Here is a 23,560-nt window from a genome sequence, read left to right as displayed (position 1 = left end):
GCCAACAACCGCGGCGCCGGCCTCGACAGCACAAGGTTCAAATGGTTCAAATGGCTCTGAGCACTATGGGACTTAACATCAGAGGTCATCAGTCCCCTAGAACTTAGAACTACTTAAACCTAACTAACCTAAGGACATCACACACATCCGTGCCCGAGACAGGATTCGAACCTGCGACCGTAGCGGTCACGTGGTTCCAGACTGAAGAGCCTAGCACCGCTCGGACACTCCGGCCGGCAGCACTACAGAGAAGTGAGTATATTGTAAGACTGAAAACACGAAAGAAGACGATCAGTGCAACTCTTTTATTAGATCAGAAGCAGTTCGAGGTACAGAGTTCAGTGGAGGCGGTGGTAAGGAATTCGGGGCAAGAGGCTAGGCATGGGGCGGATGCGGCGCTGGTGCTGACGCAGGCGAGCCTGCGGCGGGTTGCGGTCGGTCACCTCGCCGTCCACCAGGAAGCACGTCACCACCGCCTCCGTCTCGTCCACCAGCGACAGCTGCACCGTCAGGTTCACCTGCAACACAGCCGCGCACGCCGGGATAACCACAACAAGCAAGCTACAGCCGTGCAGTCACATCTTCGTTGTAATTAGATGGCGGGCGATGTGTGGTGAGTGGTGGGTGTACATTTGATGTGCGGTGGGTGCACAATAGGCAACGCAAGTGTTCACCTCATGATTTCTATCATTTTGTCATATACATCGTTGTGATACAGACAGAAAGTAAGTATAATATCATGCACAGAACATCACTACTGTTGTTCTTTTCTGTACCAGTATTTGAGGAGGACATCCCTGCTTCCCTCTGACAAACATGCCCTGGCGTTACGAGATGCTACTACTACTACTATGGCCGTATAGGTGGAATGCATGAGGGTGTCAGCAAATTTTCGGAGCAGTCTAGGGTCGTATTGGTAAGGACTACTACTACTAGTAGTAGTATCTAATTTTGGGATGAAGACAGCAAGAATGAGAAGAGAGGGAAGTAGTAAACTGAGGTCAATTCTATGGCGCTCAGGAAAAAGTGTGTACATCTTAGGAACTGTCAAAATGGTGTTAAACGGACCACGAAGCAAACAAACTAGGCATTTTCATTTGAGTAAAGAAAGAAACGTGTATCGTACGTAGTAGGCTTCCAGAGGCATTTAGCAACAGATATCCATGCATACGTGACGCTATTTGCATACATTACGGCCCGGTGTTTGTCGGCGCAAAGGATTTCGTCATCAAGTGCAGACTAGCTGCATTTGGTGACCAACCCGATGCGAATCCACTCTCAAGCTCCTCAAACCATGGGAACACGATTGTAGGTTTACGAGTTACCTGCTAGAAGATACCATCGCTGCTATCGCACTAGTGCTTTTCTAAAGGGCGAGGTCGGTGGGACAGGGGGGTGGAGCGGGGGGGGGGAGGGAGAGGGGGGCGGTTGAGCCACAGCTAGTGGCTCTCGGAGGTGAGAGGGGCTCGAGATTTTATTGAAGTATACTCGTAGGTAGTTCTGTAGATACCTGGTAGTATCTTGTGGTGAGTGGATGGTGATTTGAGTAGCTGTAGAGAATATTTAACTGGGTGCTATGTGGGTGATCTTAAGGCTAAGAATTGTCTTAGTATCCTGTAGTTAGCTGCAGAAGAATTATTTATTGTCTCTTCCTGTCTTTGGCCAAGGGCCATTTACAGTACTTATTATTGTTGTTGGCCGACTTTCTTTGCTGCGTGCTGTTTCATTATATTAGGTTTCATTGTGTTGTAGGCATTTTAATTGATATTCTCCTCTTTGAGCCATGCTTTCAAGAGATGTAGCCTATTGCGATGCACATTAAGTTCTGTTTGGTTGTTGTTCTGTTGTCAATAAGATTTCATGTTTAATAAATTACTTGTTAAAATGAGCCCACGGAGGCAAAAGCCCCAGCTCGAACCCCACTCCATCCAAATTCCACGCTACAGCAGTTTCTTATAACTTTAACCCTCTAAATCTACATCTAAGTGACTACTCTACCATTCACAATTAAGTTTCTGGCATAAAGTTCATCTGGTCATCTTCAAGTTACTTCTCTGCCGTTTCACTCTCGAGCAGCATATGGGACAAACGAACCCTCAGATATTTCCGTGTGAGCTCTGATTTCTCCTATTTCATTATGATGATCATTTCTCTCTACCTAGGTGGGCACCAACAAAATAGTTTCGCATTCGGAGGAGAAAGTATTGTGAGTTCAAGCCACAACAAAAAACGCCTTTGTTTTAATGATTGCTTCCCCAATTCGCGCATCATATCAGTGGCACTCTCTTGCCTATTTCGCAATAATACAATACGAGCTGCCCTTCTTTGAACTTTTTCGATGTCCTCCGTCTGATGCGGATTCCACACAGCGCAACAGTATTCCAGAAGAGGACGGACAAATGTACTGTAGGCAGTCTCTTTAGTAGAACTGTTGCATTTTTTAAGTATTGTGCCAAAACATCACTTACGCTATAACATTATGTATGTGGTCGTTCCAATTTAAGTTATTCACCACTGTAATCCATAGGTATTAAGTTGAATTAATAGCCTTCACATCTGTGTGATTTATCGTATGACGAAATTTAGAGGATTTCTTTTAGTACTCATATGGATGACGTCACACCTTTCATTATTAAGAGTCAATTGCCACTTTCCGCATCATACAGATATCTTGTGTAAATCATGTTTCAACTGGTTGTGATCACCTGATGACTTTACAAGACGTTCAATGACAGCATCAACTGCAAATAATCTAAGAGTGGTACTCAGATTGTCCCCCAAATCGCCTAAATCGTTTATATAGATGAAGAACAGCGGAGAGACTATAGCACTTCTTTGGGGAACGCCAGATATTACACCTGTTTTACTCGGTGGCTCTCCCTCGGTTACTAAGAACTGTGATCTGTCTGACAGGAAATCACAAATACAGTCGCACAACTGAGACAATACTCCGTGGGCACACAATTGATTGGAAATCTCTTGTGGCAAAATATTTCTGGAAATCCAAAAATATGGAACCAATTTGACGTCCCCTGTAAGTAGCACTCGTTACTTCGTGTGCATAAACAGTTAATTATGTTTCACAAGAACAATACTATATGAATATCTGTTGGCTATTTGTCAATAAATCGTTTTCTTCTAGGTAATTCATAATGTTCGAACACAGTATACGTTCGAAAATCCTCCTGCAGATCGACGCTAGTGATACGAGTTTGTAATTCAGAGGATTACTCCTAATTCCGTTCTTGAAAACTGGTAAGACCTGCGCAACTTATCGGTATTTAGGTATATATCTTTTGACGAGCAAGCTGTTGTATATGTTTGCTAAGTATGGAGCTATTGTAGCAGCATACTCTGAAAGGAACCTCACTGGTATACAATCTGGACTGGTGGCTTTGCCTTTATAAAGTTATTTAAGCTGTTTCGCAATATCGAGGTCATCTACGTCTTCTCATCTTAGCAGTTGTTCTTCACTGAATTGTGGAATGTATACTTCGTCCCTTTGTTGAAGAAATTTTGGAAACCCGTATTTGATAACTTCACTGTAGTGGCACTGTCATCAGTAAAATTACCATTGCTATCGTGCAGTGAAGGTATTCATTGTGTCTTGCTGCTGGTGTACTTTACATACGACTAGAATCTCATCTGATTTTCTGCCAGATTTCGAGACAGTTCTTTTGTGGAAACTACTAAAAGCATCTCGCATTGAAGCCTGCGCAAAATTTCTAGCTACAATAAAGAATGGCCAGTCTTGAAGATTTTGAGCACTTTTAAATTTAGCGTGCTTTTTCCATTGCTTCTCTTTTAATATGTACCTCATTATATCTTTGCATTTCAAAAATAATATGTAAAATTACTTATATCATCCATAGGTCCACATCCACAGATTTGTTCCAGGAGCCGTGTCATAAGTTTTTGCCAAGTCTACATAGACAATTTGTATCTCTAACTGAACTCTATGGATTGCTCCAACAGCTGTTTAAATAAAGAGTTTGCCTGTGGAGGACCTGTTGTGTACAAACGAACTCCGGTCTTCCCCATCATGGTGACCAACATTCTGCTTTATTTTGTTGTACATAATTTTGCCAAATAAGCGGGTCATTGTTCAGTTGACACTAATGCCTCTCTAGTAACTAGTGTCTCTTCCGTAACGAAACCATATATGATTTTACATTCTGATGGTATTTCAATCTGCCGACAACGCTTGTTCAAAAAGAGTATTATTCTCTTCCTTAAAGGGTGTTCTCCAGTTGTCAATAATTTCTCCGACATATTTCCAGGGCCAGGTTGTTTTACATTTTAGCTAATGCGATGTTCACCTACTTTATCGTAATGGTCATATTACGAACAGGTTCTTTATTCTTCCTCTTTTCTGAACTGGCGTCTGTCTTCAATTAGAAAATTAATATACTGCTCTTTACATTCCCTTAAAAAAACTGAATTGTCCACTGCTGTGTTTAATGGTGTTTTCTTCATACCTGTATTGTTCTTTACACTCCTGTAGTTTATGATCCATCCACTCAACGCTCAATCTGAATGCATTTCTGTTCTTTTCTCATTTAATTATGTTCCTAAGCTTATGAATCACTGTCTGGTATTTTTAGCTGTGTTGAGGTCATTTGGTTGATAACCATTTTTATATGAGTGTATTCTTCGTTTCCCAAACCAGCTTCTTATGATCTACCATAACTGTTGATTCTGACATCGAAATAAAAATTTTCTTAATCTACTAAAAATGAAATAGTTGCCAGAGAAAGAAAGAACTGTATAAAGATAAACCTTATTATCTGGGATATATTAGAAGTAATTAACATCTGTGCATTTACGTAGCTTTTCCAAAACGCAGCCAGTTCGTTATTCATTTTTTCTTCAGGCGTATATGGACGACAGCGTTTTACTACTGGTCAAACACAACACAGTCTGCATACAAGCATATGGGTGCGCAGTTCATAAACAACTGGACACAATATTTTAATAAAGACACTTCCCAGATTATGTGCATATTGACGTTCATGTTCCACCTGTCTCCCTTTAACACGACATGAATGATGTACACAATTAAATCTTGCCTTGAGTCCATTTGGGCCATATATCTTACTTTTTATATAACTGGTTCCAAGGATATAAGGCCACAGATACACGTGCTGTATATTTTGAGCAAGCAGTAAACTACGTCGAGAGTTCAATAAAATCTGGTTCAATTGGCTCTGAGCACTATGGGACTTAACATCTTAGGTCATCAATCCCCTAGAACTTAGAACTACTTAAACCTAACTAACCTAAAGACATCACACACATCCATGCCCGAGGCAGGATTGGAACCTGCGACCGTAGTAGTCCCGCCGTTCAGGACTGCAGCGCCTAGAACCGCAAGACCACCGCGGCCGGCATAAAATCTGGGCAACGGTAGATAAGAGATGGTTTGAAAGCTCGATCACGAATTAATTGGTTTTCGAGTTGACATGCCACAACAAATTTACATGGTGCAGCTGAATGAAATAAAGAGGCCATCACTGTTCATGTAAGAGCATCACAGAAGCAGCCCAGAGTGGTGCCAGCCAAGTGAAGTTACATCAGGAGCGGCCTGCTGACGCAACAAGCACTGTCGCCACTGCGTCAAGCACTCACCGCATAGCGTGGCTCAGCAGAGGGACCAGATTCAAACCCGTGTCCGGCCATCCTGATTTAGTTTTTCCGTGATTTCCCTAAATCGCCTTAGGCAAGTGTCTGAATGGTTCCTTTGAAAGGGCACGACCGACTTCCTTCCCCACCCTTCTCTAATCCTATGGGACCGACGACCTGGCTGTTTGGTCCCTTCCCCCAAATCGACCAAACAACAACCCAGTTCCGCCACCCATCGCAGAAGCCAATCACCCCCGGCCTTTGCAGAGTTTCTGCCCAGTAAAATGGTGTTTGTGTTTGGATGGAGAAACACTGTACACCTCGGATTTAACTGAAAATCTAATGCGACAATGCACAAGAGCTGGATATCTTCCTACTTGTATGGCTAAACACTTAGCGTATTAAACTTCGAGACCGGGAGGTACAGCAGATTGCGGGCGAATTGACAAAATGAGTGAAAGACTATTGGAATCGCACACCAGGTTGTACGCAGCTATTGGGCAAGTGCCGCACCAACCGTGGTATATCCTTAACTGGTTCCTTGTCTTCGTCTCAAAGATTCAGTACAGAAACATATACAACAAACAAAAACCCTATGCGAAGCTGTTAGGTTAAAAAGACGAAATAGTGACAGGAATGGCTCCAGAGCAAAGAAATATAGTAATGACCAGAAATCCAAGACGGGTCAGCCGTCGTCTCTTTGAGCCAGCTACGACAACTGGAACTAGTGTAACACAACAATGTTGGTGTGGAAACGGTACGCACCTTGGGGTACATCTCGAGGATGTTGATGACGAGCGAGTAGACGGCGGTCTGCCCGGCCTGCAGCGGGCAGCTGCCGCTGACGAGCGACTGGCAGGCGTCCTGCTGCGGCAGCTGGTAGTTGACCTCCACGCCGCCAATGTTGGCCAGCACGTCCGGACGTAGCGAGGTGGTCGCCCGCTCTGCAACAGACAGGCGGCGCTAGGCGCTTCCTGCCACCACTACGTTAACTGTGGTCAGGGTGAGAGGAGGCTTTGCCTGAACATCTCTGTTCTGCTCCGATACCTGATATCTTTAACTACATATCCCACGCCCTTCTTTACGGTATAGTGTACACAGTCTTTTCGCGTCAGTAATCCAGTCACGATACAATCCCAACTTGCCAGCATATTTATTAGAAATGCGCATAAAAGATTTGACGCTCTGTTTGCCTCACGGACTAGAAGGGGAACTCGCAAATCTTATATCCACTGTTGTGCAAAACCTAATGACATTAGCAACTTCCACATGATGTGTCAATGAAACTTGGATCATACATACAAAGAAACACTACAGTATAGTACCGAAGGTAACTCAAAGAAATACGCAGTAAGAAGAACAGAAGTGACACTTTCATTCAAACACAACAATTACACATAAGTCACCGAGATTTACAATGGTTGGGTGGTCATCACGGATGGTAATCATGCTCTGTAACATGCTCTCGTGGAGGCCACAGTGTTGATGTGAAGTTATTGTGGTGGGGCGTTTCATTCCTCCACCAGCGTGATTGACAACTAATGGATAGTCCTCGGTACACCACGACGTGCCACAATTTGTCTCGCCAACGCATCCCACAAGTACTCGGTGTCATTTTAACCAGGGGAATGGGCAGGCAAGTCCATTTACCAAATACCCTCCCACTCAGAGAGCTCCTGTACCTGCGTTTTTCCACGCGGTAGCTCAAACTCATCCAGTGCCTAATACCTGTTGAAAAGATGCACATGGGGAAGGAGTACAGTGTCACAGTAACACTGAGTGTCACACGTTCAAAGATATTGACATCCCTCAAATATTATGCCTATCCACACCAGAACACTTCAACCATCAAAACAATCATGATCGATAATGTCTAAGGGCGCATTACGTGTTCCTACCTCTTGCCGTATGAGGCTACGTCGAACATTCTCGAAAATGATCGTTTCGTGTAGAGTACTTCTAAGGTGTGGTTTGGTTTTGCTTATTCTAGAATAGAGAACAACTGTGTAAGGTGAAATGACAAGTTTAATATCGTAATTTTTCTCACAAAATTACAGCTTTCACACAGTTTTCAACTCGACAACATAAAGAAATCAATGGATAATGCATCTTGCCAACATCAAAAAGTGAAATAATTTTATACATAACAATGTAAAATATTAACTCTCTGAAAGAACATTATTCCTAAGCACAATATTATGCAAGTTTAATTGGAAGTTTCTTTACATTAACCCTAAGCACAATAATATTGAATTTTAATTGGAAGTTTCTTTACAAAACTGCTCCTACACATATGTTATGATGTTGGTCAGCACTACGAAAATCGTCCAATTCTGGTTCAAAGTTCGGTACTATTTAGGATGACAATCAAGTCTATGGTGGATGGTTAGTTATGTGACAAATTTGAGCGCAAGATTACCCAAGGCCACTCTAGTTTACAGTGGACGCAAGCTGGTGAACCAACAAAGTTTACCCCTCTGCATGTGGTATATACCTTAAGCTGCGACGTGCTGCTGACTGCAATGCCGTTCTCTCCCACTTAAATTCCTATAAAACTAATCTGGCCTTCACTGAACTTTCCAGCAGAAACTTTCCCTATGTTTCTCGATATGCGAGAAAACATGTACTCAGCCCTAGTCTTTTTATGTGGCAATATACACGCACATGGTTGGAGCAGCGTGCATATTGTAGTGCCCTCTCAGTTCTCACAAGAACAATTAACTATTTGGCTGGTTCGTTTCTCCACAGTTGGAGGTAAACGTTGCTACAGCTAATTTCTAGCTGACGTGCAGCCGCTGTCAATGCAGTGCCTACACAAATTTCTTCTCTGCATCATAAGAAGCGTTAAGCGCTCCATTCTGCACTTGACGCCAGTTTAGAGAAGAGTCCCCTAAAAATTTCTCTCTTGTCCTACTCATGACATAACTGCCGCACTCCACTTGAGTTCCTTTTTCACGTCACAGCTTTTTGACCACAAGGAGCATACCTCTTATTTTGTAAAAACTCTCTCTACCAATTGCAATGTCCCTTCTATCTATCTGCGTCGAAACGTCAGTATTTTTCTCCTTCCTAGTGCGTTTCGGTGCCAATCAGATGTTTTGTGCCCATTCCAGATGCCTAACATACATTGACCTTTCCATGTGTCACACCCGCTGGCCAAAATGCGTCACTGGATTTTGTTTGTACCCCGTTGGAATTCCGAAACGCAGCTTTCTAAAGCTTTTTTTTTTCTTTCCCTTTTTCAGAGGTGCTGCTACACGCGTCCTCTGGTCTGAATCACCTGGCCCAGGGTCACTGACCTTCCTCTTGCCACCCCTTTAAGTGGTTTCTGTCGTAACTCCCGCAGTGCAGCTTCGCTACCCCATTGTGGGGCTGGCTTTTTCCCTGTTCCACCTTCCGCTCAAAGACATGCATTGTGTAGGAACGGTGTGTTAATTATCGTCGATTGCCTGTCATCCCTTTTTGCATTACACACTGATAGACAAATATTCTCATAACCACGAATTACGTGGTGTTATCTTCACCTTCTCGTTGTGATGCGTGAAGGCCTCATGTAAGGTGCAAATATGGGCATTCATTCTGTCACCTTAATACTGATTCACTGGTCAATGTTATTGTCACATAGTGTTCCTTCTGCAACTGCATCTCTTCAGGGGTGCATTAGGCCCTGACTTTGTATGCGGGACCGCATCGAACAGTGCAGGCAGAAGAGCTCTTGGTACAAGAGGATAATGGCAAATGGACTTTCCTGCCTGTTCCCTCGGCTTAAATACTGTCTGTCACATGTAGGATGCATTGTGGAGACGTACCACAGCACGTCTACAAGCACGAACGACCACCAACTCGTTGTCAACCACTCTGGGGGAGGAATGGACTACCCTACTACAGGAACTCCTTGCCAACCTTGCAACCAGCATGGGAGCACATTGCAGAGCAGGCATTACCATCTGTGGAGGTCACACACCTCATTAAGAACAATCTCTTGCCTTTTCTACTCGTAATGTCCAGGAAACAGTCGTAAACCACGGAGAGTTCAGTGTAATTACTGTCTTTAAATACAAGTGTTATTTCTGTTCGTCTCATTGCGTATTTATTTCAGTTATCTTCCTTACTATACTGCAGCACATTTTTGTATGTATGGTCCAAGTTTCATCGAGATTTGTTACTTGGCAGTGACGTATCATTAAGATCAGAGGCGATGTTACATGGTACTGGCGTGCTGTCTCCTGGGAGGATGGCGGAGGATGACTAATCTTTTGATCGTTGTGTTTCTTTATGCAATTCCCAGGGGAAGAAAGAAAAATTACAGATATTTAACATGGCAGTATTAATTTCGGACATGAGGGTTTTGAGGACTGTGACGTTTAGGGAACAATACATGAAGTAGATACATGAAGGATGAGCCTGTATTTGCTGTCCAACAATATGGAGACAGATTCAGAGAGGGGTATGATGTCATCTATGCAGAAGATACCTTGTCAAACAGGTCTCCTGGGGGTGGCCGTTGGCCGCTATACCAAATAAATACACAATCCTGCAACTGGATCGGCATCATGATCGAAGCATCCGAACGCCGATCCTCGAGTATGAGAGTTTCCTTACTTTCTGGTCCTGCACTTTAATTCGAATTCTGATTGTGTATGTTGTGTTTAAGACGACTTTGACGTTGCTCGTTGGTCCTCATTTGAGCTCACTTCACTTGTAGCCGTAACATTCCTGCTGCATTCCCAGTTGTTGGATTATCGTCTATATGATTTTCACAGGAATATCCATCACTACCTTTCAATGTAAATACTGTATAGCTACGTTTTCCTCATCAAACTACCCGCTGACTATCAAAAGCTACTAGTACAAATATTATATCTCTGATGCGAGTCCTTCGTCAAGCGTTTGTCTTTAGCGGAGCGAAAGTCTTTAGCAATGAGTATTCATCCTTCAGGTTTTAGTCTTCGTACGAACAGTATGCAAAATTCGATTGTTCCCATCGTCGCACATCGTAAGTTACAAATAGAAATATATGTTGTGCTGAGGTATTGTCTCAAGAACGACATGTTATGTACGAATAAAACTTTAATTAGTCTTTGAAAGTGGAATTGTTGCTTTGGAACACGTTGGACTTGTGTAAGTAATAAAAATATTATGACTGTAGATGGTGTGCTCAAAAATGTTCAGATATGTGTGACATCTTATGGGACTTAACTGCTAAGGTCATCAGTCCGTAAGCTTGAGAGGTGGCAGGAGCCCCCTCTCATATTTCTATCTTACTCTGAGTAATTCGATTTTCTTCTCTAATTGCATGCCGTGAAAAGTTGCTATTCCTTTACACGCGGACTTCCCACGCAGCGTCTCTCATCACCCGGGTGGTCCGGTGACAGGCAGGTTCTGCCGATCTTGGAAGGGTTAAGCCGACGGGTGTGAGGGAGTCAAGTGGATGCTTTCCAGATGCCGACATTGTCATAAGAGCGGGGGCGGCACACCCACAGGGGCCTGAAGGAGTGGCTGGGTTAGAGATTCCGTTACTTCGCAGAAACTTAGTGAAAACACTTTCTGGCGGGTTACCAGTGAGGTGTGGGAATGACTTGTGTTCCCAGGCAGTCTTGGCAGGCAAATTCCCGCGTTTTCTACAAAACAGTAACCGATATTGGCTTGCTCAGGGCATAGCTCAGTGACGTAGCAAAATCGATGCAGAAATTGGCGCCAAGAATCTCCATTGGTGGAATGGTAGTGCTTCGGCAATAGAGTGGAATTTTCCGCCGGTTTTCGAGTTGCTGATTGGAACGTTTAACCACGGCCACTGTTGTGGGGGCGGGAATGTTCTGTGTTCGGCTTGTACGGGTGCTCTTGAGGGGGTCGGCTCTCGCCTTTCGGTCAGAGTAGGTTACAAGACTGAGCTCTCGCTGCTCTGGACAGCCTGCCTTCCGTTGGCTGTTTAATATACTTTCATTTATTTGTAACTGTTTGACGAATTTGCTGAAGTTCCGACTTCAAAGTAACTTTCCGAGTACAGTTGGCAATTGAGAGTTCCGCGTACAAGCGCATCACAGAGTATATTACTCTCCTATGTTAGTCACTCTGTGCCCAATGAACGTTGCGTTTACTTGTACAATGTTCGTTGAAGATTACTACAAATACAAAATATCTTCCCTCATAAAACTCTACCTATCAGGAGACTGTGTTTGCACAGTACTGTTGCGTTCTTAGTTGACATAATGGCTGCTGCACCTTTTATGTACTGTACCTGTGACAAAGGTGACGTTCCCCGACATGCTCTCGCCCCTGTAGAACACGCAGGGCGGCACGTCACAGTCCAGGATATCTACCGACACTGGCGGCGTTCCCGTCTCACCTGCAACAGGAATGGAAAGTGTCAGTATAGCTTCCTCCAAAATGCTAACCACCCTTCAGTACCAGAGAAAAAAACGAGATCAACTGATGAATGTTTTAGTTTGTGTTTTCAAGTGGTTCCGACAACCGCGATTAGGCGATGTACTTTTGAATTATTCGTTTAGTCATAATGAACCGTTTCGAGTCACACTCGGGCATTGGCTATGCCAGTATACGAATGAAACTAGAGCACCGTCTCGAATGTGACAATAGGATTTTTGATCACCACAGATGTCAAAGCATGTTTTGGAGTGCACTCCCATGCTGACTAGAAGAACCTGATAAGGAATCCTTGCGGTAGACGGTTCCATTGCTCCACCAGTGCAGTTGAGAATCGATAGATGGTCGTTGGTTCATGAGCATATGCTGCAATACCTGTCCACAATGCATTCCACGCGTGCTCAATGGGATTTCAGTCTTTGGAACGGACAGGCCAGTCCATTCGCTGCATATCCTCTCGTTCCAAGAGCCCCTCCATCTGTGCTGTCCGATGCAGTCGCGCATCCATAACAGTGAAGTCAAAGGTGAATGGACCCGGAAAAGACGCGAATGGGGTAGGAGTGCAGTGTCACAGTAACGTTGACCGGTAAATGTACTGTGTCGGAACATACTGTGTACGACATTATTGCCATACAATCTTATGTCTCCCGACAACTTAGTACCGGGACTCCAAACAGATAGTGTTCGACAACGCTGGATGTAGCCTCATATGGAGAGAGGTTGGAGCACATAATGCACTCAGGAACAGACCCTTGTAGTTGAAACTAAGTAGCTGAAAGTTAATAAACATCGTTTTCACCTATATGAAGTATAAAACAAACACGTCTATACATAAAATGAAACGTCCCGACTGACTGACTATATGACTCCTCATCGCCCAGCCCAAACCACTAAGCACAGAAACTTGAAATTGCAGACTCTCTATTGAGGCAGTTCTGAAGCTAAAACTACGCAAATTGGTGTTTGGTTCCTTAGTCAGAAATAAAATAAATACTTGTCTCATCATTTTCGGAAATTCAACCACTAAGGCAGTAAAATAGTTGGTGAATTTGCTAGATTAACTTTTGTCGTGAATCTGGATGAGGAATCGCATGCCGACCTCCAAGTGCGGGATTTTCTCTTCACCCTATTGGGAAAACCAGTTTGACGAGTGCAAGCTGCTGGTGCTGCAGCTCGTGTGTATCCTGCACGGTACCCTCAAAGTTGCAATTCCGATAACAATTTTTTTCGTCGCCTTCAGGAAATCGATAATCTTCGTCCCCAGGTAATGGACAAAGGTCGTCCAGGGACTAGTCGTACTCCGCAAACAGAGAATGCGATTTTTAAACCGTTCACCAATCACCTCGGCAAAGTATCCGTGATATTGCAAAGCAGTTACGGATGTCTCAAAGACTTATTGTTGAAGTGTTGTAGACGAAGACCACCTTCGATGAGTACAGTTTCGTGAATGGTTTTTGTGCCAACTGGAAGATAACGGACATGTTATAAATAACTTGACATGGACAGACGAATCTAGCTTCACTCGTGAAGGTATTTTCAACTTCCGCAACAGCCATTTTTGGCCGTTGGGAACACAACCCACCACTCAGCCATGAACGTGGCACGCTTTGGCACAAACCTGTGGGCTAGAATCGTGGGTGGAGTGCTTTTGGGTCCTTACCTACTGCCAGACAAGTTGAATGCGCATCATTATCATACGCTTTTTTGCAATACGTTGCCTGACGCATCAGAAAACGTTCAGCTTGGTGTTCGAAGCTATGGTTTCAGCATGATGGTGCTTTAGAATGAATGTGCGTAACTATGTAAATGAAGCGTTTCCAGGGAAGTGGATTGGTCTTTGAGGTCCAATGTTCTGTTGTCCATGTTCCCTGGATCTTAATCAACTACATTTTTATTCGTGCAGAAGCTTAAAGGAAAAAATTTATAGTACTCCACCCACAGATGTACACGACCTAACAGCTCGTGGGATGTAGTTGTGCCGCGTAGGGTCCATCAGGGTATAATCCAGCGAGTAGCGAAGTGTTTGCGGATGCAAGGTGACTCTGAACATCTTTCCTAAAGTGAACGCTACTCGTAGTCGTAAGTACTGGCTCTCTGAAGACAAGCCTGGATGTCAAACGTACAGGATGGAATTATCGTGCGTAGTGTGATGTGCAATCTAGTGCAGCTCACGATTCTGCTGTATCCAACATTATTTTCTTGTGGCTTTATTTGTTTCATGGACGAAACAAAATGGTCGTTTCCGTCTGTAAGAAATTCGTGTTATGTCTTAATGTTTAAATAAAGATAACAAACACAAAGAAATATACAAGATAGCGTATTACGAAGGTGTAAATTGGATATAGTTTTTATGTTTTAACTGAATATAAAAAGGTTGGCGCGAACGCGATTCGAACATCGGCGTTCTCCACGGCATTTTCGTCTCACAGAGCTAACTGGACAGCTCCAGCAGAATGCAGAGCTCATGCAGCCTGTTCTTCACCACGCTGCACACAGTTACAGCGTTGCCAGAGCTTCGTTTTTTAAATCAAATTTCTATTAAAACTGTTGGCGGGACTAGGTTTTGCTGGATACACTTTTGTCTTGAATTTGGATAAAAACTACTTGCCGACCGTCGAGTGGGGCACTTCTTCTTCACACAGTATATGACGCTCCTTTTTGGGAAGTGAGTTTCACGATTGCACGCCAGGGGAATGCTGGTATTTAGTTCAAAAATTGGTAGCCAGTAGGAAAAATAAAAGTGTGACTACAGCTTCAAGCAAATAATTTTTTCTTGCCCTCTTCCTAAATATAATTTCTTGCTCAAGCGCTGATAGCTGGTATAGGTACAAACACAGGTAATGAACACTTGTATTATTACGCTAAGGACACAAGGTGAACTCTGCCTAAGTATTTCAGTCGAGGCGTATGATCCACCACAAATCCCTGCTGCGACTAATGGGTTTCTTCCTAATTCTTCTCTTGTCCCCTTACCCAATACGTATTTTACAGTCATTAAGAGTGAAGCTACAGTGGAAGTATTCATCATCAGGAGTATCTTTGCACGCTAAACAATATTACATTGGATGCAATGCTTTTTTTCCGAAGACTACGCCTAATGGTAACAGTACACTGAATATGCTGCCTTATCATTCGTTACAAATTAAGTGGCTGTATTGAACGAGAGATGGTACGGGCGTTTGTGGATTTGCCACTGTCTGAAGACTCCACACGAACGAAGGGTGACTCCTGTTCTGCTCTGTGTGTGTGACTCTCTAGGACCACAACTCTGCACAGATCAGTATTTAACTGCTCTTCTCTTCTACTTCTCCTGATGGGAGGGGTCTTTGGTGCTCAGACAGATTAAATCATAGAAATAATTAATGAAATAATACTGCGTGGCACAAATGATGAAGGTTTTTTTAATATAAGAAAATTTGCTAGTATCAAATATTCATGTAATGTTCTTGAAGATATAATTCTGGAACAAAGAATTTTATCAGAAACCATCGGAAACAAGCGAAAAAGAAAAATTTAAATAACTCTACTAAATATATATATATAGACGTAAACTAAGAAATGAAGAGTTACCTATGTCTCGTTGTGAGAAGTACTGTGGAGAGAGAACTGTCGAAAGCAGCAAAAGTGGCACCACGTCTTTTAAACATTTCGTGGAATTGAAAGTTCGGCAGGCAAAGTTCGCACCACACTGCAGGCCGAACAACAGTGACTGGACAGATGTAGGAAGAAGTAAGAAACACACAGGACAACTTCTGTCGGAATGAAAATTAAAACTCCACCCAGTAGTATGCTAAAGTGTTCTGATGTTCCTTCAGGGAACTTGGAGGTGTGAACTGAAAGAAGAAAGCTCAGAAGATGGCCAACTACCGCTTCGACTACTGAAACTACCCTTATTATTGCTGATCACCCCTCCGACAACAGCCAAATAATTCTCTGACTGTTGACGACTCCATCTCAGACTAACACCAGCTACTTCTATGACACTTATACGCAAAATTTTCAGTCTGTATCGCACTTTCTTTCTTCTAATTACCTGTTTCGACCGTTTGACATCATCACACCAATAAGTTAATCAATCAATACAATGTATTACGTCAAATACACTCAGTATAAGTACATATAGCCGGTACGACTAAGTACAATTTGACGTAATACGTTGTACTGATCTTTTAAAATTTTCGATAAGGTGATGACAGTCTGCCGAAATGCGTAAGTAGATGAAACAGAGTAAGATCTAGCCCGAGAGTCTTGTGTAAAAATGCACCACGGTCGCCGACCTCTACAAAGCCATCTTGTGTTACATTATTCACTTCTCTTACAAATGGCGACTTATCTGACTACTGTTGACCACTTCTCTTACTGCGGCTTACTACTCGTTTGACTACATCTGATTATTATTCAACTACAGGTGACTACTTCCGTGCATGATTCTGCCTGCTTCTCTGACCGCTGATAACTACATCTCCACTTCCTAATGACTGCATCTCTGACTACTGCCGACTACTACCACTGACTACTTCTCGGACTACTTTCAGTCTACTAAAAGCTACTTCGACTGCTGGTAGTTACAGTGACTAGAACCGATTATTTCTTTGACAACATTCGACTTCTTCTCTAACTAATTCCGAGTACTTCTATGACTAATATCGACTACAGCTACTACTGTTGGTACAACAACAGACTTTTCCCGTCATTAGAGGGAACTGCTTCGGCCTCCTACTCCGCAGAATGCACAGAGATCCAAGGTCCTTCCATAATGGGGGTCTGTGGATACTGTTAAGATGTAGTCAGAAGCAGACAATCGCAACATCTGCGCTTTTTGTATCCACTCACCTCATCTCGGTGGCTTTGTCACGGCACTGCCAATAAGAAGACCACAACCACAGCAGAGGGTTCATCTCAACAATATGCTTCGCTCTACACTTTGCTGCTAAGATTCTCCCTGAAGCCACATGTTACACTATGCGTAACTACAAATAACTCGAAGCAGGATGTCATCATACAGCCAAGCAAAAATCTCTCAGATTATTAATCTCACTATTGAGTATAATTGTTTCTATGTATTGCGAACACATAGAAAGAAAGATCCTTTGTTGTATGATTATATGATAGCGGAACAAACACTGGTAGCAGTTACTTCTGTAAAATATCTGGGAGTATACGTACGGAACGATTTGAAGTGGAATGATCATATAAAATTAATTGTTGCTAAGGCGAGTGCCAGTTTGAGATTCATTGGCAGAGTCCTTAGAAAATGTAGTCCCTCAACAAAGGAGATGGCTTACAAAACACTCGTTTGACCTATACTTGAGTATTGCTCATCAGTGTGGGATCCGTACCAGGTCAGGTTGCCAGAGGAGATAGAGAAGATTCAAAGAAGAGCGGCGCGTTTCGTCACAGGGTTATTTGGTAAGCGTGATAGCGTTACGGAGATTTTTAGCAAACTCAAGTGGCAGACTCTGCAAGAGAGGAGCTCTGCATCGCGGTGAAGCATGCTGTCCAGGTTTCGAGAGGGTGCGTTTCTGGATGAGGTATCGAATGTTTTGCTTCCCCCTACTTATACCTCCCGAGGAGATAACGAATGTAAAATTAGAGAGATTCGAGCGTGTACGGAGGCTTTCCGGTAGTCGTCCTTCCTGCGAACCATACGCGACTGGAACAGGAAAGGGAGGTAATGACAGTGGCACGTAAAGTGCCCTCCACCACACACCATTGGGTGGCTTGTGGAGTATAAATGTAGATGTAGATGGAGATGTTCAAGTTATAATAATCAATTCCAAGTAAATGTACATCCAATTAAGGGGGAACGTCGTCGTTTACATGCTTTTAGCCTAAATCAAGCTTCCTCGTGTCTGACAAGTAATTTCATTTCCGGTACCTAAATTCAATAGTTACTGCTTACTTAGGAGTAACTACGTTTCGATTGGAACCCTATTTACTGATTAACTACACACTCCTGAGAACTGGACTGTGATATCATAAATACTGTAAATGCGGGAGCACTTTAACGTAAGTCGAGTTATTTTCTTACAATCACCATTTTAATAGCGACATCCGAGATGATACAGCTAACCGTGGAAAACGGAACTAGATAACCGTGTAGTCCCTTGTACATTCCCTTAAACAACGTGATCGACGTCGAAAATACGTGCGTTCATCCCACAGAAGATTAAAGTATGCTCCGAATGAACAAGCAAAGAACGTGTACGACTAAAAATGTGGCTCCGTTTGTGACTCGTTGCTTTGCAGAGGAAGCTGATTCTGTTTCACATATTTCAGTGTGTATCTGAGATGCAGGTCCTCCTCTTCAGTATCTGATACTTGATACAACTACCGGAAACTACTAACACTGTGGCCGGCCGAAGTGGCCGTGCGGTTAAAGGGGCTTCAGTCTGGAACCGCAAGACCGCTACGGTCGCAGGTTCGAATCCTGCCTCGGGCATGGATGTTTGTGATGTCCTTAGGTTAGTTAGGTTTAACTAGTTCTAAGTTCTAGGGGACTAATGACCTCAGATGTTGAGTCCCATAGTGCTGAGAGCCATACTAACACCCTGTCAGTAGAAACAGTAAAATTAGCAACACTGCACTTGAGGTGGCTTGATGCGCGCAGCTGTGTACACAAAGGAGGGATGCACGTGTCCCGACGTCAGACATACTCACATGTTTGCACTGTGGTGGCCGATGCGGTGCTCACCAGCAGAAGCAGGCGGAAGGCAGTCCAGGCAGCAGCGGCACGCATCTTGCTCTATTGCTCAACTTTGCTTTTGTCCACCCATTTAAAGCTGAGATAAGTGGACCCTGTTATCAAGAAACGCACTGATAGAGCCGTCCTTTTCTGTCTTGCGCAATATTTGTCGTCAAATCAACGTGCTCTTCACCTGAAAATCTTCCTGAGGGGTCAGGTGACACCTGGCCCGGTTGATAGAACACTGTGAGAGGTCCTCTCTAGGGTGACAACGGAAACCCCCACGATAATGAAGGCGGAGAGATTGGATTTCGATATGGTGGCAAGTGTGACCGAAAATTTAATTTCTGAAATTAACTCGTCCAGTCTTAACCACTTGTTTCCTTTTTATACACACGACCCTGTAATTACAATTACACGGTTCAGTCACATTAATGTGACCACATGTCAAAAGCTCGAATAACTACCTTTTGCGTCCGTCCCTGGTAGTTGAGTGGTCACCTAACGGCTCGGGTTCGATTCCCGGCTGGGTCGGATATTTTCTCCGCTCAAGAACTGGGCCGTAGAGTCTACCAATTTTTTACAAACATCAGGGAACGTCTGAAGATGAATCATCTAAACCCAAGTAAGGGCATGGTTCACTTTCTCTCGGGTCATGGCCCGTACCCCATGTACCTCCACCGCATGGAGCTCACTCAAAGTGATAACTGCACATGTGGCGTAAATGGGTCACCAGAACACGTGGTTTTTCACTGCCCATTACACATCGAAGACATAACACCTGCACAACCACAAATACAAACGCAGGACGACATAAATACAGCCATCAGGAATAAAGACACGTGGGAGGAGATTAACCGGGTGACAAACGAAGTATCCCAGGTGCTGCACAAATCCTTTAAGCAATCAAGGCTGTACCACCGATTGCGACCAGAGACACAAAACACACGAGAAACGGAACCGTGGGAGACTACCAGCTCTGATGAAGAGAACGATACAGATGTTGGGGAAAACACAGATTCGTAAAACAGCAACAATATGTCACTCACTCCAACTCAATGACGACTCTCAACACCAAGAATCTTGCCTAGCTAAGCACCAACCCAACACAGTCAATTACGAATAACGCTTTAAAAGTGCGATGCGGACAGGGAATGGATGGCTCGAAGTACATTCCGAGCCCTCTATCCCCTGTTGGCTAGACGGGGAGAGTGAGACCCCTTTTCCCGAACACCTCCAAAACCTCTCCACTACCCTCACAAATCCACAAATCGAACTCACATTTCAAAGTCTCATTAGGTTAAGTATAGCAGATAAGTTAGATTAAGAATTCCCTGCATGATTTTCTTTAATTTGTTTCCTTTCGTTATTTTAAACTATTTTTCGTAAAACATACCGAGATTAAATTCCAAATTGTGTCTAAACTGTTAAAGCGTGTACATAGAAATGTGATATCACTCAACAATAAAAGATAAAGGTGAACAAAGCGGAAACTGGTCCGCCTCCACGCGGCAGGGACGGGCAACATCGAGGGTGGCTGGAAGCTAACAAACTTGCGGCCACTCACGATGGCTAAGAGACCAGAAAACCTTGTTGGGTATATCACAAAATTACTTTTTGTGGTAAAAAAAAAGGACCAGCCATATACCCACAGGCGGCTGGTCACCCACCTGGTTTAATGAAAAAAAAATGTCCTTATCATCATCATTTCATCCCCATCGACACGCAAGTCGCCCAAGTACCGTCAACTCGAATGACTTTCACCAGGCGAACGGTCTGCCCGACGGGAGGCCCTAGCCACACGACATTATACCACCTTTTGCAGCAAGGAGGTGTAGGAAGAAAGTCAGTGAGGTTCTGGAAGACACGGACATGGATGTAGAGTCATGTTGACTCCAGTACCGTGGACAGTCCTGCTAGGTTTCTACGTTGAGGATCCATAGCGAGACCAGCCCGATAGAAGTGATCCCACAGATTCTCGATTGTTTTAAATCCGGGGAGTTGGGGCCTGGGGAATACGGTAAACTCACATTCCTGCTCTTAGAACCACGCACGTACACTGCTAGCTGTGTGACGTTGCATTGTCCTGGCCGTAGGTGCCATCGTGCTGAGTAAAAAACAAACTGCTTGTAGCGGTGAATGCTTGCTATGCATTGTGCGTTCCAGAATGATGAAATCACCCAGATAGTGCCGAGAAAACAAACCCCAGACGATATCGCTCCCTCCTATAGTCCTTATGAATATAGTTGCAGAGCCGTACACGTTAATAGCCACCTATCCGATGAAGCATAAAATGTGATTCATGTGAAAAGACCACTTGTCACCATTCAGCGGGCGTCCAATTGCTCTACTGGCGTGCAAATTCCAGTCTTCATAACCGATAAACAGCAAACAGCATGGTTGCATGAATCAGGTATCTGCTGCGGAGGCAACTCAGCAACGTTCGCTGAACGGTCATTGAGGGGACACTTTTGATAGTCTCTTTGTTCATCTGGGCGGTCAGTTGCTCAACAATTGCACTTCTATTCGTCCGTACACATCTCAGCGGCGATTGTTCAGCGGTCTCATCTATGGTCCATGGTGCACCGTAGTTGCCTCGGCGTCGATTTTGTGTAGCGCCATTTTGCCAAGCTCGGTATTCTTTAAGCACAGTGGCGCGCGAATACACTCCTGGAAATTGAAATAAGAACACCGTGAATTCATTGTCCCAGGAAGGGGAAACTTTATTGACACATTCCTGGGGTCAGATACATCACATGATCACACTGACAGAACCACAGGCTCATAGACACAGGCAACAGAGCATGCACAATGTCGGCACTAGTACAGTGTATATCCACCTTTCGCAGCAATGCAGGCTGCTATTCTCCCATGGAGACGATCGTAGAGATGCTGGATGTAGTCCTGTGGAACGGCTTGCCATGCCATTTCCACCTGGCGCCTCAGTTGGACCAGCGTTCGTGCTGGACGTGCAGACCGCGTGAGACGACGCTTCATCCAGTCCCAAACATGCTCAATGGGGGACAGATCCAGAGATCTTGCTGGCCAGGGTAGTTGACTTACACCTTCTAGAGCACGTTGGGTGGCACGGGATACATGCGGACGTGTATTGTCCTGTTGGAACAGCAAGTTCCCTTGCCGGTCTAGGAATGGTAGAACGATGGGTTCGATGACGGTTTGGATGTACCGTGCACTATTCAGTGTCCCCTCGACGATCACCAGTGGTGTACGGCCAGTGTAGGAGATCGCTCCCCACACCATGATGCCAGGTGTTGGCCCTGTGTGCCTCGGTCGTATGCAGTCCTGATTGTGGCGCTCACCTGCACGGCGCCAAACACGCATACGACCATCATTGGCACCAAGGCAGAAGCGACTCTCATCGCTGAAGACGACACGTCTCCATTCGTCCCTCCATTCACGCCTGTCGCGACACCACTGGAGGCGGGCTGCACGATGTTGGGGCGTGAGCGGAAGACGGCCTAACGGTGTGCGGGACCGTAGCCAAGCTTCATGGCGACGGTTGCGAATGGTCCTCGCCGATACCCCAGGAGCAACAGTGTCCCTAATTTGCTGGGAAGTGGCGGTGCGGTCCCCTACGGCACTGCGTAGGATCCTACGGTCTTGGCGTGCATCCGTGCGTCGCTGCGGTCCGGTCCCAGGTCGACGGGCACGTGCACCTTCCGCCGACCACTGGCGACAACATCGATGTACTGTGGAGACCTCACGCCCCACGTGTTGAGCAATTCGGTGGTACGTCCACCCGGCCTCCCGCATGCCCACTATACGCCCTCGCTCAAAGTCCGTCAACTGCGCATACGGTTCACGTCCACGCTGTCGCGGCATGCTACCAGTGTTAAAGACTGCGATGGAGCTCCGTATGCCACGGCAAACTGGCTAACACTGACGGCGGCGGTGCACAAATGCTGCGCAGCTAGCGCCATTCGACGGCCAACACCGCGGTTTCTGGTGTGTCCGCTGTGCCGTGCGTGTGATCATTGCTTGTACAGCCCTCTCGCAGTGTCCGGAGCAAGTATGGTGGGTCTGACACACCGGTGTCAATGTGTTCTTTTTTCCATTTCCAGGAGTGTAGTTTACAAACTTAACCGTTTTGGGAATCCTTCCACTCTTGGCCCGAAAGTCAATGATCATGCGCTGTTGGACGTCAGATAAAGCGCTCCATTTCCGCTTTACGACAACGATGGCAGTTTCCTCGTCGCTCTGGCATGCTTTATATACCATTCACTGCTAGAGCCGTCACCTGACGTCTGTGAGTCGTTATTGCACGTTGACGTCGAACATAGGCGGTAGTCGCATTAATGTAATTAGAGTAATAATGGAAAACATTTGCGAACTGAGAAAATTGCGGAAGAAATTATGGATGACTGGAAAATTGCATTGATACATCCACTGAATCAGAAGCGAGAAAAAAATGTTAATAATTATAGAGTGATCTTACTTCTTAGTGTTCCATATAACATCCTATTTCATTGTTGACGAATATCAAGCTGGTTTTATATCAAATACACCCCACTCCACAATGCTGCGAACATGCAATAAATATGTACCATCTGAAATGAATCACTTAGCGAATCGAAACCGGTAATGAAAAATAAAAATTGCAGAATAAAACAAAAGGCGACTTGTTACAGCAATTTCTGGAAACCTTTCTGGAAACCAAATACAGCTTACGCACAACAAACTTTAGTTCTCATACCAATTCTCAGAATATCAAGAAATTAATGATAATATAGTTTGTATCTTTAACAAAAAATTATAATTCTGAGGACCGTAAGTCTCTATTAAAAATTCTGGAAGAACATGGTATGGATCTCAAAGCAAAATAATAAATGGTACATAATCTAAGGTAAA

General features: G+C 44.4%; 1 protein-coding gene across 1 annotated transcript; it reads right to left on the bottom strand.

The window, feature by feature from the left end:
• Positions 1-290: 290 nt before the first annotated feature.
• Positions 291-18,748, bottom strand: LOC126162112 (NPC intracellular cholesterol transporter 2-like). Its single transcript, XM_049918393.1, has 4 exons — positions 18,667-18,748; positions 11,861-11,968; positions 6,388-6,566; positions 291-518 (listed from the first exon to the last, which is right to left on the bottom strand). Exons 1-4 carry the CDS (start codon positions 18,743-18,745, stop codon positions 339-341), a joined length of 546 nt encoding a protein of 181 aa, XP_049774350.1. The 5' UTR covers positions 18,746-18,748; the 3' UTR covers positions 291-338.
• Between the last annotated feature and the right edge of the window lie 4,812 nt (positions 18,749-23,560).

This window comes from Schistocerca cancellata, chromosome 1 (assembly GCF_023864275.1).
Source record: "Schistocerca cancellata isolate TAMUIC-IGC-003103 chromosome 1, iqSchCanc2.1, whole genome shotgun sequence".
In the NCBI taxonomy this organism is placed as follows: domain Eukaryota; kingdom Metazoa; phylum Arthropoda; class Insecta; order Orthoptera; family Acrididae; genus Schistocerca; species Schistocerca cancellata.
Note: the sequence above shows the minus strand (reverse complement) of the source record. Positions and strands in the feature narration are given on the sequence as shown.

Bases quoted from the DNA above. Each gene is read 5' to 3' on its own strand.
- LOC126162112 (XM_049918393.1), bottom strand. From the start codon at position 18,745: ATGCGTGCCGCTGCTGCCTGGACTGCCTTCCGCCTGCTTCTGCTGGTG. The intron at 11,969-18,666 runs GTGAGTATGTCT...TTCCTGTTGCAG, and splicing joins GGCCACCACAGTGCAAACAT to GTGAGACGGGAACGCCGCCA. The intron at 6,567-11,860 runs GTACAGTACATA...TGTCTGTTGCAG, and splicing joins GAACGTCACCTTTGTCACAG to AGCGGGCGACCACCTCGCTA.